Source organism: Myodes glareolus, chromosome 9 (assembly GCF_982192425.1).
Source record: "Myodes glareolus chromosome 9, mMyoGla1.1, whole genome shotgun sequence".
In the NCBI taxonomy this organism is placed as follows: Eukaryota; Metazoa; Chordata; class Mammalia; order Rodentia; family Cricetidae; genus Myodes; species Myodes glareolus.
This window is the reverse complement of record NC_142034.1, coordinates 21052334-21065025: the sequence shown is the minus strand read 5'-3', so window position 1 is coordinate 21065025 and position 12692 is coordinate 21052334. Positions and strand designations below refer to the sequence as shown.

At 47.1% G+C, this 12692-nt stretch overlaps 2 protein-coding genes across 7 annotated transcripts in view; both read left to right on the top strand.

The window, feature by feature from the left end:
* The window catches only part of Nbr1 (NBR1 autophagy cargo receptor), a 29487-nt gene extending 26065 nt beyond the window's left edge, over positions 1–3422 (top strand). For 4 of the 5 annotated variants that reach the window (XM_048445743.3, XM_048445745.3, XM_048445742.3 and 1 more), the window contains one exon: positions 1859–3422. In XM_048445743.3, coding sequence (XP_048301700.1) covers positions 1859–2032 — 174 coding nt within the window. In that variant the 3' untranslated portion in view covers positions 2033–3422. The remainder of the gene's footprint in view (positions 1–1858) is intronic. The other variant, XM_048445746.3, reaches the window with a different exon arrangement.
* A 100-nt stretch (positions 3423–3522) lies between these two features.
* On the top strand, positions 3523–11458 carry Tmem106a (transmembrane protein 106A). Of its 2 annotated transcripts, XM_048445747.3 has the most exons (9): positions 3523–3614; positions 3883–4015; positions 4647–4873; positions 5377–5440; positions 7006–7159; positions 8270–8410; positions 8516–8559; positions 9776–9829; positions 10173–11458. In XM_048445747.3, the coding sequence occupies exons 3-9, from the start codon at positions 4666–4668 to the stop codon at positions 10291–10293; spliced, it is 786 nt and encodes a 261-aa protein (XP_048301704.2). In that variant the 5' UTR covers positions 3523–3614; positions 3883–4015; positions 4647–4665; the 3' UTR covers positions 10294–11458. The 2 variants fall into 2 exon arrangements, with proteins under 2 accessions (XP_048301704.2, XP_085551961.1); XM_085695835.2 differs by lacking the exon at positions 3523–3614 and having other exon boundaries at positions 3650–4015.
* The last annotated feature ends 1234 nt before the right edge of the window (positions 11459–12692 follow it).

The following is a 12692-nucleotide window of genomic DNA, read 5'->3' as shown; positions in this document are numbered from 1 at the left end:
CCATCTGTAATGAGATCTGGTGTCCTCCTCTGGCAAGCAGGCATACATGCAGGCAGAACACTGTATACATAAATAAATCTTAAAAATAAAAAAGAAGAAGAAGAAGTCAAGTCAAGGAGCCAGGTGATGATGGCACATACCTTTAATCCCAGCTCTCTGGAGTCAGAGGTAGGCAGATCTCTGAGTTCGAGGCTAACCTGGTCTATAGAAGGAGTTCCAGGATAGCCAGGGCTGTTGAACACAGAACAGAGAAACCCTGTCTCAAAAAAAAAAAAAGAAGTAGTCAATCTCAAGCTTTAACTTAGGTACTCAGTAATACCATGCATTACAAGAAGGAAGTAGGGCCAATGAGATCACTGAGTCAAGGTACTTGCTGCCAAGCCTTGAAAACTTGAGTTTCAACCCCTGGGACCTATATCATAGAAGTTGTCTTCTGATGTCCACATGAGCACCACACACATAAACATAAAATAAAATGCATAATACCCACCCCCCCAATGAAAAAGCTATTGTTTAAATAAGAGTAAATCTAGTCAGTTTTGCTTAGTGTTGAGTTTATAGTTTATCTGGATTAAAAGTAAAGCCATCCATCTTGCGATTGAATGTGTACATTTCCATCACTGAGAAGAGATTTGACCTGAGGCTGGTTTGACAGTTGTTTGCATGCAGGTTCTAACAGGAGCTGTGTTTTGGGATGGGATTATCCAGGAAAAATGGAGAAGGCAGAAGAAGCCTTTAAGGATCAAGGCAATAGAACTCTACAAAAACAAAACTTAGAGGGAAACAGGGCTGCTGCTGGGACTTGGGGAGCTCCATAAAGGGACAGTAGGCAGTGCTAAATGCTGCAGAGAGCTGTCACCAGTGGTGAGGAATCTGACAGTTAAGTGTGCCTCACTGTCCCAAAGCTAGCAACATGGGGGAAGGAAAGTAAACGCTAGTCCGCATAAGGTAGAAGGAAGTGCTTAGAAGAGAGACTTGAGGTTGGCCTCCCTAGCTAAGTGATGTCAATACAGATGAGGGGAAATTTCTGAGGTGGTGAAGGTAAAAAGAACTGCAAAGTATGAGTAGATTAAACCTGTCAAGGGTGGTAGTTAGGTTAGACTGCTCTAAATAAGCAGAGAGAGGGACCGGGGTTATAGCTCAGTGGGATAGCACATGTCTTGGCATATATCAGGTGGAGGCAGCATCTCTGAGTTCAAGGACAGCCTTGTCTACATAGTTCCAAGATATCCCAGTCTCAAAATGGGGAGGGTGGGAATTTCCATAAATGGGTGTTAGCCTTATCTTAATGAGATCACTTCTATGCTGAGGGTAAAACGACTGCCTGAGATATAATTCCCAATTCTGTATCCATCTTGCTTGCATACCTGGTAAAGTCTCCTGTCCCGTGCCATCTTCAGTACATCTCGCTTGTTCATTCATATTTGCCCTAGCACCACAGTTTATGTTCACAAGTCTTCAAGGCTTCTTTTCATCTTGCACTTCAATTTTTACTTGGCTGAATAATGGGTGGTGTGTGTGTGTTTGGGGTTTTAAAGATAAGGGCTCACTTTACAGAGCCCTGGCTAGCCTCAAACTTACGATCTTTTCCCAAGCTGGAATCACAGGTATGAGCCACCATGCCTAAGCATGCTGCTTTCATTAAGTCCTCGGAAGCTTCTCCTCCTCTGTCCCCCTCTCCTATCGCATATTCCTAGCCAGCGCGCTGCTGACCTGTCAGGGAGAGAGGAGGGCTTGTACTCTTGCTTCTTGTCACCTAACATTGTAAGTCAGGAAAGACTAGGATGACCATGTAATAAAGATTTACAAGATCAGCGATTAAATTATGCAGAAAATGTATACTTCTTATTTTGCACAGCCCATCGTTTCTGAAGATCAGACAGCAGCCTTGATGGCCCATCTCTTTGAAATGGGATTCTGCGACAGGCAGCTGAACCTGAGGCTGCTGAAAAAATACAATTACAATATCCTGCAGGTTGTAACAGAGCTGCTTCACATCAACAACAACGACTGGTACAGCCACCGCTACTAGGACTCATCTTGTATTAAATAACTGCCTGCTGCTCAGAGATGATCTTTTTTCTGTCATTGAGGTGTGGGTGGAAGCCCTTGCTTGTTTTTTAATCTGATGAATCTATATTGAGTGTCACTGAATTGTCAAAACAATGCCTGTTACAGTATTTTTTGAAGCAAATCAAAGACCAGAACTTAAATTTTCCTTTTAGAAATGGGATGAGTGGGAGACAGTTTTCAGCTGATGTGGACAGAACTCTCCACTGTCGTATGTGGAAGTGTGTTACTTAAACTTCCTGTAGACTGCTTTTCCTTTTGCTTGTACTGAAGTTGAGTGTTTTCCTTTGTTCCATGTGGATGTTTTTAATGGGCTGTTAAATGTTAGTTTGATTTTTATTTTTTGAAGATTAACATTGACCGTTTTCAAGAATTTATTCTCCTAATTTCTATAACCAACTCCAAGCTTCATAGCTACATGACCTTAAAGGATAGCAGATCAAGAAAGTCATTTCCCTGTGAGATTTAGTAAATAAGTAACTTGGCTTTCAGAAGAACCCTATGGTGCAGTTGAGTGTTCATCTACCTGGCAGGAACCTCGGAGGACAGAAGGGCGTGCTAGTCAACCCACCAGCACCTATCGAGCAGTGCTTGTTGGAGTAATTTTGCATAAAGTTTTATTTAAGGAAAAACCCACCTGTTAGGTAGATAAAGGGAAAGGTAAATTTAAGTCATCTTTTTTGGTGACTGTCAACAGATCTTAAGAACAGATGCGTGCAAACATTCATCTTGGTGTAAGGTTCAGATGTGGGTGAGGACACAAGGAAATGCTGGTGACTTCTGAATGTTTGTAATCCTCTTCTAAAGTATCCAGCCCTAGAGAGACAGGAAGTAGTGGATGGGGCTAACCCTCCAAAAACTTAGTTTAACTCTAAGATAAATGAGAAGAAGCTTGTTTGCAGAATTGTAGATCTCATTTAGTTTATGAAAGAGAGCTTTGGGTACAGGTGGTGAAAGAGGTAACAAAACACTAAAGATTTTATTTGTGGTAAGAGTTTAAGAGACGGAATCTGGACCCCAGCTCAAAGGGGAAAAAGATAGTTATATAGTATTATTTAACTTAGTTGATATTTATAATAAATGGCAACTTTAATTACTTATAATCTGTTTATTTACAGTCTAACTCTTGAATGCTTCTAAATAAAGCACAATTCACACTGCAAGCCAACTAGGATGTTTATTATTTAAAACGTTTCAATGGGGTTTGGGGTAGACGCGAAGCCGCATGGTGTGGGTAATGAGGTGGATCTGGAGTCGGGCACGTCTTGACCATCTGGGTCCAGTCGTTCGTTCCATTGTACTTGTACATAGCCACTTAAAGAATTGTGAATAAAGGTTCTTTGAAACCCTTACCTGGACTAGTTGGTCCTTGCGGTATTTGTTTTCCCTTGAGATTCACGGAGCCGGAAGAGTTTTCCAGCGGCGGGCGCTTGGGTTAGGGGGCGGAGTCGAGGGGCGGGGCCAAGCTTGGCTTGGACTCCAAGCTTGTGCTGAGCGCGCAGCTCCCGCAGTTTCGATTATGCTGAGGGCGTTGTCACCTTGGGGTAAGGCGCTCCGGGACCCCTACCCCCTCCTTTCCCTTTACTAAGCAAGAGCCCAGGGACGTTTGGGCGTTCTCAGCGCCCAACGCACAATGTCCAAATTCGACTAACGGCCAGTGTGGTGGGATTTAAAATCCTTCCTCAATAAGTCCTACCTTTTCCCTCCTTGCTCACATGATGATGGCCCTTGGCAGAGTCGCCTAGTAGAAAGGGAAGCTTGGCTCCTGGAAGCCAATGATCCCTGCTCGCCACTTGCTGCTCATTCTCCCAGGTCTCCGGTGAAAGGAGCCGATCGTCCCTGCCCTGGGGGCCACTCCACCCCAGAAGCCTCTCTCCCCAAAGGAGCATTCCAGAAAACCCAATCTTGCAGCTGAGAAGAGCCTCGAATTTCAGACCTAAACCAGGTGAGTACGTTGCCCTAATGAGCCGCTTCGTTCCAACCACTACTCAGGACTTTGGGGGAAAGTACAGATTTAGCCTCGACCTTTCCTGACGAAGAACAGACTCAAATGTGACTGTGTTCCTCAGAAATCAGTAAAGAACAGATTTAGGCTCCCTCCCAGTCCGGTTCCAAACGGCATCGTAGCCACAGGTCTGATCACTCATTTGAGAAGATTCCAGAATGAAAGCCTCCCTTCTGCACTCACAAGCTGAGTTAAGGCATTTCTGCCCCGGTGCTCTTGGATTTCTGCAGAGTAATCACTGATTAGGGAGGACAGACGGCCCCTGCGACTGCTGTGCTCCCCACTCCCAGCTACCCAGCTTCCCTTTCTTTGAAATAAATGATAGTTCAGCTTTTCCTGGAAAGATATCCTATGTTCACTCATGAAGTCCCTTAAAGTGAAATAACTGCTGGTTTTCTTTGGTTTTTCTCTGATTTGAACTCTTATTTAAAAAAAAAAAGAAAAGACCCAAGGCACCGCCCAAACCTCTTTTCCCTAAGCTAAAGCTTGCTTAGATAATGGTAGGGCTTCTTGCCAATCTTGAAAACTTAAACAGGCTAATAGCACTGCATCTTGTTTTATTTCTCATTAGTGAAAAATCCTACTGAGCTATGGGTAAGACGTTCTCCCAGCTCACCTCCCAGCAGGATGAGGACAAGTTGATCCTACCCAATAACTCAGCCATTGCCAGCAAGACTGCCAACTACTTCAGCACGGGTAGCAACAAACCACCGTGCTCCAGTGTGCTTTATGCCAGGGCTGCTGGTACCAGCTTTGTGATTTGTCCTACCTGCCAAGGCCATGGGGAGATCCCCCACGGTGAGTAGCCCAAGGCTCTGAAAATAATACGTAGAAACCCGAGGGGAGATCCAGCCCTGCCCCTTTGGATTCTCCCGGAATAGGTGGCCAGCCCAGTTCATGCTCCCAGTCTCAGACTGGCCAAGGAGAAATCTCCAGATCCTGCCATACATAGCTCTGTTCCCCAGACCCAGAGGAAAGTTACTTATCCCTCTGTTCCTCAAACAAGACTGTGTCTTAGGATTGGGGAAGTTAAAAAATGACCTCTCCAAACAAGTAGGGCACCTCTGGCTAGCTAATGACTCTGTGTTTCTTCACACCCGGTCATGGAAATCACATTCCTTTTCTTGTTGAATGTTGGGCTGCCAACTTGGCCCCTATGTTCTCAGTCCTGCTGTGGGATAGAGGCAGCATGCTTCTAGCCCTGCTAGATGGCGCGGAGGAATGCCTGGGGGAGGCTAGCATGAGAAATACTCGCCAGGGACACGTCTTGGCGTTCTCTCTCACCCTCTTTCCCCCTGCAGAACTGGAGAAGCAGCTGGTAGCCCTCATCCCTTACGGAGACCAACGACTGAAGCCCAGACACACGTAAGTGCCCTACAGCCCTAGGGGCTGCCTCACCCAGCTCCCCGATTGGCTTTCATCCAGAAAGTCCCAAGTCTCACTGTGATTACATTTATACTACCTTCAAGTTCCCAAGGATTGTCTGTGATATGAATGCTAGTGTCAGTAGCCGGGATTGGAACTCACTGAGAGTGTGTTTGTTTAGCTAGCATGCATGAGGCACTGGGATTGATCTCTAGCTAAAAAAGATGGGGGGAGAAGATAAATGTCAGTTTTGCTAATGACCCTTGATTCACAATGTAGACAACATATATTGGAATATCATACCACATAAATATGCACACTTATTTGTCAGTCAAAATATAACTTAACAGCCAAAAAGACCACATAGATCACAGCAGATAGCAGCTGAGGCCAGCCTTTTATTTCATGGCTGTGTAAATCTTTCTGGGAGGGAACAAGTTGCGCTGGTTGCAGCTACCTTTCCTATAGCAGTTTAGATCTTGTGTTCTTCCCAACAGAGATAGAAAACCAGCTGCTCAGATCTCATTCTGAGACAGTTCAGAACCTCAGAAGCAGCCCTGGGTTTCAATGCAGTGCCCCTGACCCTGTATGTGATGAGTGCCCATTTGGCATGGGTTCCTGCAACCTGCTCCAAAGACCCTCAGCTTCTGCCTGCGAACTGTTGCCCGGCCTTCCCAGCCACTGTACTAAAAGCAGAAACCATCGCAGGAGATGGCTCAGCAGGTAGAGATGCTTGCCGCCCAGCCTGATGACCTGAGTTCAAACTCCAGGATCATATGATAGGCGCGAGGTAACTCCCAAAGGCTGCCCTCTGGCCTCCATACACATAGAAAATAAATAAATAAATGTGGGGCTGGAGAGATGACTCAGAGGTTAGGTCACTAACTGCTCTTCCAGAGGTCCTGAGTTTAATCCCCAGCAACCACATGGTGGCTCACAACCATCTATAATGAGATCCGGTGCCCTCTTCCGGCCTGCAGAGACACATGCAGACAGAACACTTAAAAAAAAAAAGAATGAATAAATTTAATAAAAGTAGAAACAAGCAGTGTCCCTCATAAAAATACTAGGTTCTTTCCCTTTAATTCATATCTCTTGAATTGTATGGGTAAATAGTATCCTGCTCTAAGTACTGAATTGAATTAAATATTAAAATTCAGAGCTCTCAGAGTCACGTAGGCTGGTTTTCAGTGGTGATAGAAGCATTCATTGAGGTCTTGCTGTCTGCCAGGAACCGTGATTAGTTCTTCTCCTCCGCTGACTCACAGGAAATTCTATGAAACAGATCTAATTAGCTCCCCTGGACAGACATACTGGGCTTTTGAAAAGGTTAAGTAGTACCACTCAGCATTATTGGGTCAATGAGGACAGAGATCTGGGAATGGAAATCCCTTGACTGCCTTCCAATCCTGTGCTGAACCACAGCGAGAGAGCTAAGTGTGCAGTTGCCGGACTGTGTGCAAGAGGAAGCCACCTGTCTGGAGAGAGGGGTCTAAATCCCCTCCTCAGATTCCCCTGGTGTTCTCAGACTTGTCTCCTCCATCCCGGGGCCTGCTCTCACACAGGAAGCTCTCCGTGTTCCTGGCAGTGATCATCTGTCTGCTGACATTCTCCGTTACCATCTTTTTCCTGTATCCACGGCCCATTATTGTGTACCCTGTAGGCCTCAACTCCTCCATGGTGACCTTTGATGACACTCATATACGACTCAACATGACGGTAGGTGGCAGGCACTTTTGATTTCACCCCTAACGTCTCCAAAACACTCCCATCTTCCTTGTAGCCTCAGGTGTAGGTCCCAAGGGTCTTGGGGTATGCAGAAGACTGCTGAGAGGCAACACGTGCGCCATAGTAGATTGTATGGACTGGGACTCTGCATAGTGAAGGGTTAGAATCTGGACCAGATCAATCGTTGGTTGGAATAGGGGTATCAGGACAGAATGAAGAGAAACTGAGCAGGACAAAACTGGGTCCTCAGCTACCAAACTTTTGATTGATGGGTTTTTACTATGTTGCCCAGGTTGGTCTTGAATTCCTGGGCTCAAGTAATCCTCTGTGCCTCCCAGAGTAACTGGGACTATGGGTTTGTGTTATGGAATATGGATTTTAAGATGCATTCCATTTGTTTATGCTGTGGAACATTTGTTTTAATGATGCAAAGACGTGTTGCATTCTTCTTATGTTGCATTTGTTTTAACTCTGTGAAGCTTTGCTTGTCTAAAACACTTGATGGGTCTAATAAAGAGATGAATGGCCACTAGCTAGGCAGGAGACAGGATAGGCAGGGCTGACAGGCAGAGAGAATAAAAAGGAGGAGAAATTTGGGAAGGAAAGATTGAGGAGGAGGAGGAGGAGCAGGAGGACATTGGGGGACCAGTAACCCAGCAATACAGCAAGCCATGGAATAAGAAGTAAAGAAGGGTATATAGCATAGAAAAGATACATAGAAAAAGATACAATCCCAGAATCAAAAGGTAGCTAGGAAAGTTTAAGTTAAGAAAAGCTGACTAGAAATAAGCCAAGCTAAGTTCAGACATTCCTGAGAAAGAATAAGACTCCATGTGATTTATTTGGGAACTGGGTGGTTGGCCCCCGAAAAGAGCCAAGAGTAAAAACAACAGGGGCCCACCACAGGACCCAGCTCAGTGTTCCTCCTTAAGGGTGACCTTTGCCATCAAGAACCTTCTGAATCACTAATACTAGTCCTTTGTGCCGAGTCCCGACAGGATAGGATGGGACTGAGGCCAAAGAGCCAGGCTTCTGCAGCTGCGCATGGTCTCCGGAAGCGGGGCCATGCTCACCATTCCCTTTTCCCGCCGTCCCCTCCAGAACATCCTGAACATCTCCAACAACAACTTCTACCCCATCACTGTGTCACAGCTGACAGCAGAGGTTCTCCACCAGACCTTTGTGGTAGGCCAGGTGACCAGCAGCCTCCACCTGCATATCAGTCCTTTGGCCACCGGACAGGTAAGGTCCCTCTTCCCGACCAGCTCTGCCCACGGTGTGGATGTACGTGCTTGTGGAAAGGGGGCAGCCTGGGGGCAGCTAATCTCATGCCCCTTTGGTTGACAGATGCATTACGAAGTTGCCAACAGGATTTCGGATGCAAACACATAGTAAGTACTCTTCGCTCTCTTCTCTCCTACCCTCTTCCTTGGCTTACAATCCAGTTACTATTCGCTGAGGGACTGGTGAGGTAAAGACATTTGCCACTATGGCCTGAGTTTGATCGTCCCGTCTTATATGGCAGAAAGAGAGCCCACTCCCACAAATTTGACATCCGCACATATGCCGCAACTTGAGTGTACCTGAACACACACACAAATGCACACACTAAATGGCTTTTTTTAATTTGTTTTTGTTTGTCAAGACAGGGTTTCTCTGTGTAGCCCTGGTTTGTCCTGGTACTCACTCTGTAGACACAGGCTGGCCTCAAACTCAAGATTTCCCTGCCTCTGTCTCTTGAGTGCTGGGACTAAAGACTTGTGCCAACCACACCCATATTTTAAAAATATCTACTTGGCAGAGGGGCTGAAGAGATGGCTCAGCAGTTAAGAGCACTGGCTGCGCTTCCAGAGGACCTGAGTTCAGTTCCCAGTACCCACATGGCAGCTCACAACTGTCTGTAATTTCAGTTTTAGGGGATCCGACACCTCACACAGACTATAGATAGGCAAAACACCAGTGTACATTAAAGAAGTCATTATGTGTGTGTGTGTGTGTGTGTGTGTGTGTGTGTATTTGGAACGATGTGATTGTGCCACATACCTTTAATGCCAGCACTCGGGAGACAGAGGTAGGCAGATCTCTGTGAGTTCAAGGCCTGCCTGGTCCTCAGCGCGCGTTCTGGGATGGCCAAGACTACACAGAGAGACCCTGTCTTGAAAAACAAACAAAACAACAACAACAACAACAACAAAAAATCCACTTGGTTTCCTAATTGCTTCAGACTCAGGAGCCTGCATTTGGCCTGTCCCCCTGTGGCTCGGACTGCAGTATGCCAAGGGAAAAGTCCAAAGCCTCTTCCTGTTGAACCTAGATTAGAGCATCAGGTAGAATTTTGTTAATCTTTATATGAGTTGGACTCTGTGAATCTCTGTGGAAGAATGGTATCTAGTTTTCTGCTGAGGGAGAGGCCAGCATGTGCCTGGACCAAGAATGTGGTTGGCCAGGTGGTCAGGTGCATCTTACAGGATAAGGCATCTCGAGAGAGGCATCTCGGAGGCCCCTGATGGTAGGCAAGCAAACTGGATGCGTTGTGACTAGTAAGCCTCCTCTTTGGGTTTCCTGACCATTTGTAAAACAAGGCTCATTGTTCTCTCTTTCTCTCAGCAAAATTTGTGCGCAGCTGAAAGTAAAAGTCCATCATATTCTTTTGCATATCCAGTAAGTATGGCACGGAACCCCTGTGTCCCCACGCCCCCTTCAGTCACACCTCAGTTGCATTTCATGAGGGAGAGAGCAAGTCACGGTAGCTCACATGTCACTTGTCTTGGTTAAGTCCAGAGAATAGCAAGTCTAGAGCCTGTTCCACACGTGACCTTTCTTATGAGAGCTGTCTGGAGCTTCCAGAACCCAGGTGTGGCAGCTGCCCAGTGTCCTGGCAGAGCAGGAAGTGGAAGAAAGTAGGAGGGAGGACCTTGGGAGGCAGCCTCACACACACCATAAAGCCAGGCCGAAGCCTTCCCTTCCCTCCCAGACTTTGCAACAAGGCCTGCTTCCTCTCTAGGGGTACTCTGTCCTGTTCCTACCTGAGCCATCAGCAGCAGCTGCCCTTCGAGAGCTATGAATATGTGGACTGCCAGGAGAACACGTCAATGCCCCTCCTGGAGATCCCACACCCAGCTTAACCTCTCCGCTGGCCCTGTAGCGCAGGCACCTGCGGCCTGGTCTGCACCTCAACTCCATGGAGCTCATGGAAGGACGAGTGACTTTGCTGAAGGAACAGAAATGTCCAGCTTTATTGTGCCTTCCCCCTGACACTCTCAGCACAAGGAGCTCTTTATCAATGCCCCGGGCGCTGGCTCCTCAGGTGTCTAGGATTGACTTCTGATAGATCTTCCCTGGGATCTGTGTTAAGAAACGTCTGACCTGGCATTGTCTTGTAGCTGAACACCATGGTTGCCCGGCTCTACCAGGGTGGGTCTTCTGTTGGAACTGAGAAAGCTGTAGTCTTATCTGGATTTTTATCGGCACAGATGGGTCTTTTTCATGTTCTCCTCCCATAACAAGTGGCTTTCAGGACATTCGGTGTCCTGTCCCCAAGGTCTTTATAGGTGGCTATAAAGGTTCTCTTGTGCTGTCTGCTTTGGTCGTGTGACAGTGATGTTGATGGCCTGCCTCTCTCAGCCTGCAGACCACGCCGTCTAAATGTCTTCTCTATAGAATAGCTCTAATGTTATCTTCACAGCAGAAGCTAAGTACTGAGGAGAAGCCATCTGGTCTACCCTGGACTGAAGGCAGAGTCACAGGAAGCCTGAAGGATATGAAGCTGTTGATGTCAGGGCAAAGCTGTGGGGCTCCCATGGGTGTCCCATGGCTTCTCTGCGCTTCAGCAGGCCCACCCTCTGTTCCCAAGACCTCTGCTATCCTCTGGGCCTTGACTGTGAAGAGTGACAGATTCACCAGAACTGAACTAGATCTTTCTCCTTGCCTGTCTCTGCACTAGAGCCAAACCCCAGGTAACTTCTGGTTTCCCACTGGACTCCAGATAGAGGCGATGTCTGTATTGCAAGAGAGCAGGGACGTTTGTCTGCTAAAGCGAGCTAGCCTTTGCCCTTCAGACAGCTGGTGTGATGGGAGAGCTGAGATACTGTTAAAAGGAACCATGTGACTAGCCTGGGCTACCAGGAGGGAGAGGAAATCTATCGTCACCAAACTTTCCCTCAGGGTTAAGGTATACTAACAAAACGCAGAGACCCGGGGCGGTCAAACTGAGGTTGTTGTATGTAAACCACCAAATGTAAAAGATTTCTCTCAATAAACTCTGTTTAGCGGTGTTGAGCGAAGACAGAACACCCCACATCTCCCAGACCATTTGTGTGTGTGCATGTGAAGGTCAGAGCACAGCCTTGGGTGTCCTTAGATACTTTTTTAAAATGTGTTTTGAGACAGGGTCCCACTGTAGAGCCCTGAAGGTCCTAGAACCCACTATGCTAATAAGGATGGCCTCAAACCCAGAGATCTGCCTCCCTCTACCTCTCCAGGGCTGAAATTAAAGAATCAAAGGTGTGTGCCACTGTGCCAGGCATTTTGTTTTGTTTTGTTTTGTTTTGTTTTTTGAGACAGGGTTTCTCTGTGTCGTCCTAGCTATCTTGGAATTCACTCTGTAGACCAGGCTAGCCTTGAACTCACAGAGACCCACCTGCCTCTGCCTCCCGAGTGCTGGAATTAAAGGTGTGCACCACCCCCCAGCTGCCAATCACTGTCCTTTAAAAGAAAAGAAAAATTCCAGGGATCTACCTGTCTCTGTCTCCTAGCGCTGGGATTGCAAGCATATGCCAGCATGCCCAGCTTTTCTTCCATGGGTTCTGAGGATTAAACTCGGGCCTTTGTACTTGCAAGATAAGAGAGCTTTACCAGTAGTGCTACCTCTTCGGGCTTCAAACTTTTGTGTTCTGATAGTCACGTAGGCTTCCAAGACCTGTTGAAACACGTTCCGCTCCTCTGGCTCCTGAGAGTCATCCCAGAGGCTTCTCTTTCCTTCCATGTGCATTCCTAAACTGTCTTTGGACTTTAATGTTTCTGCTCAGAGCCAGTCCCCATACTGTCCCAGCTGTCCCACTCAGGGATGATCTCTAGACTACAGTACGTCAGGGCTCCTGACCCAAAGGTGATGATGCCCCATGGACTAATGAGAAATGACTAATCGGTCCCCAGTTGTGACCGAGGTGACTGAGGGAGGCTTTGTCAGAACTGGAGCAGAGAGGATTTCATGGGACTTGTGTGTCTTCCTGGAGACTGATATTAAGGGCCCCCATCCTGCCTCCTCTTCCGGCTTGAGCTCGTAAAGAAGGGAGACCTGGAATTTGGGGGGGGGGGGTCCCCTGACCCTCTGGCTAAGTGGAAAGTATGACATGACACTCAGGAAGATGGAGGCCTTGCCAAGGTCGCGTGTCCTGAACCCGGTGCTGCAGTGCCCTTGTCTTGTGAATTCTCCCAACCCCTCTGTAATGCCCATCTAAAAAGCTCAGTACCTAGAATGCCCGAGAACTGTTTACAGCTTGAGCATCCCTCTCTGCCCTCTCCA

Bases quoted from the DNA above. Each gene is read 5' to 3' on its own strand.
- Tmem106a (XM_048445747.3), top strand. From the start codon at position 4,666: ATGGGTAAGACGTTCTCCCAGCTCACCTCCCAGCAGGATGAGGACAAG. The intron at 7,160-8,269 runs GTAGGTGGCAGG...CGTCCCCTCCAG, and splicing joins ATATACGACTCAACATGACG to AACATCCTGAACATCTCCAA. The intron at 9,830-10,172 runs GTAAGTATGGCA...CTTCCTCTCTAG, and splicing joins CATATTCTTTTGCATATCCA to GGGTACTCTGTCCTGTTCCT.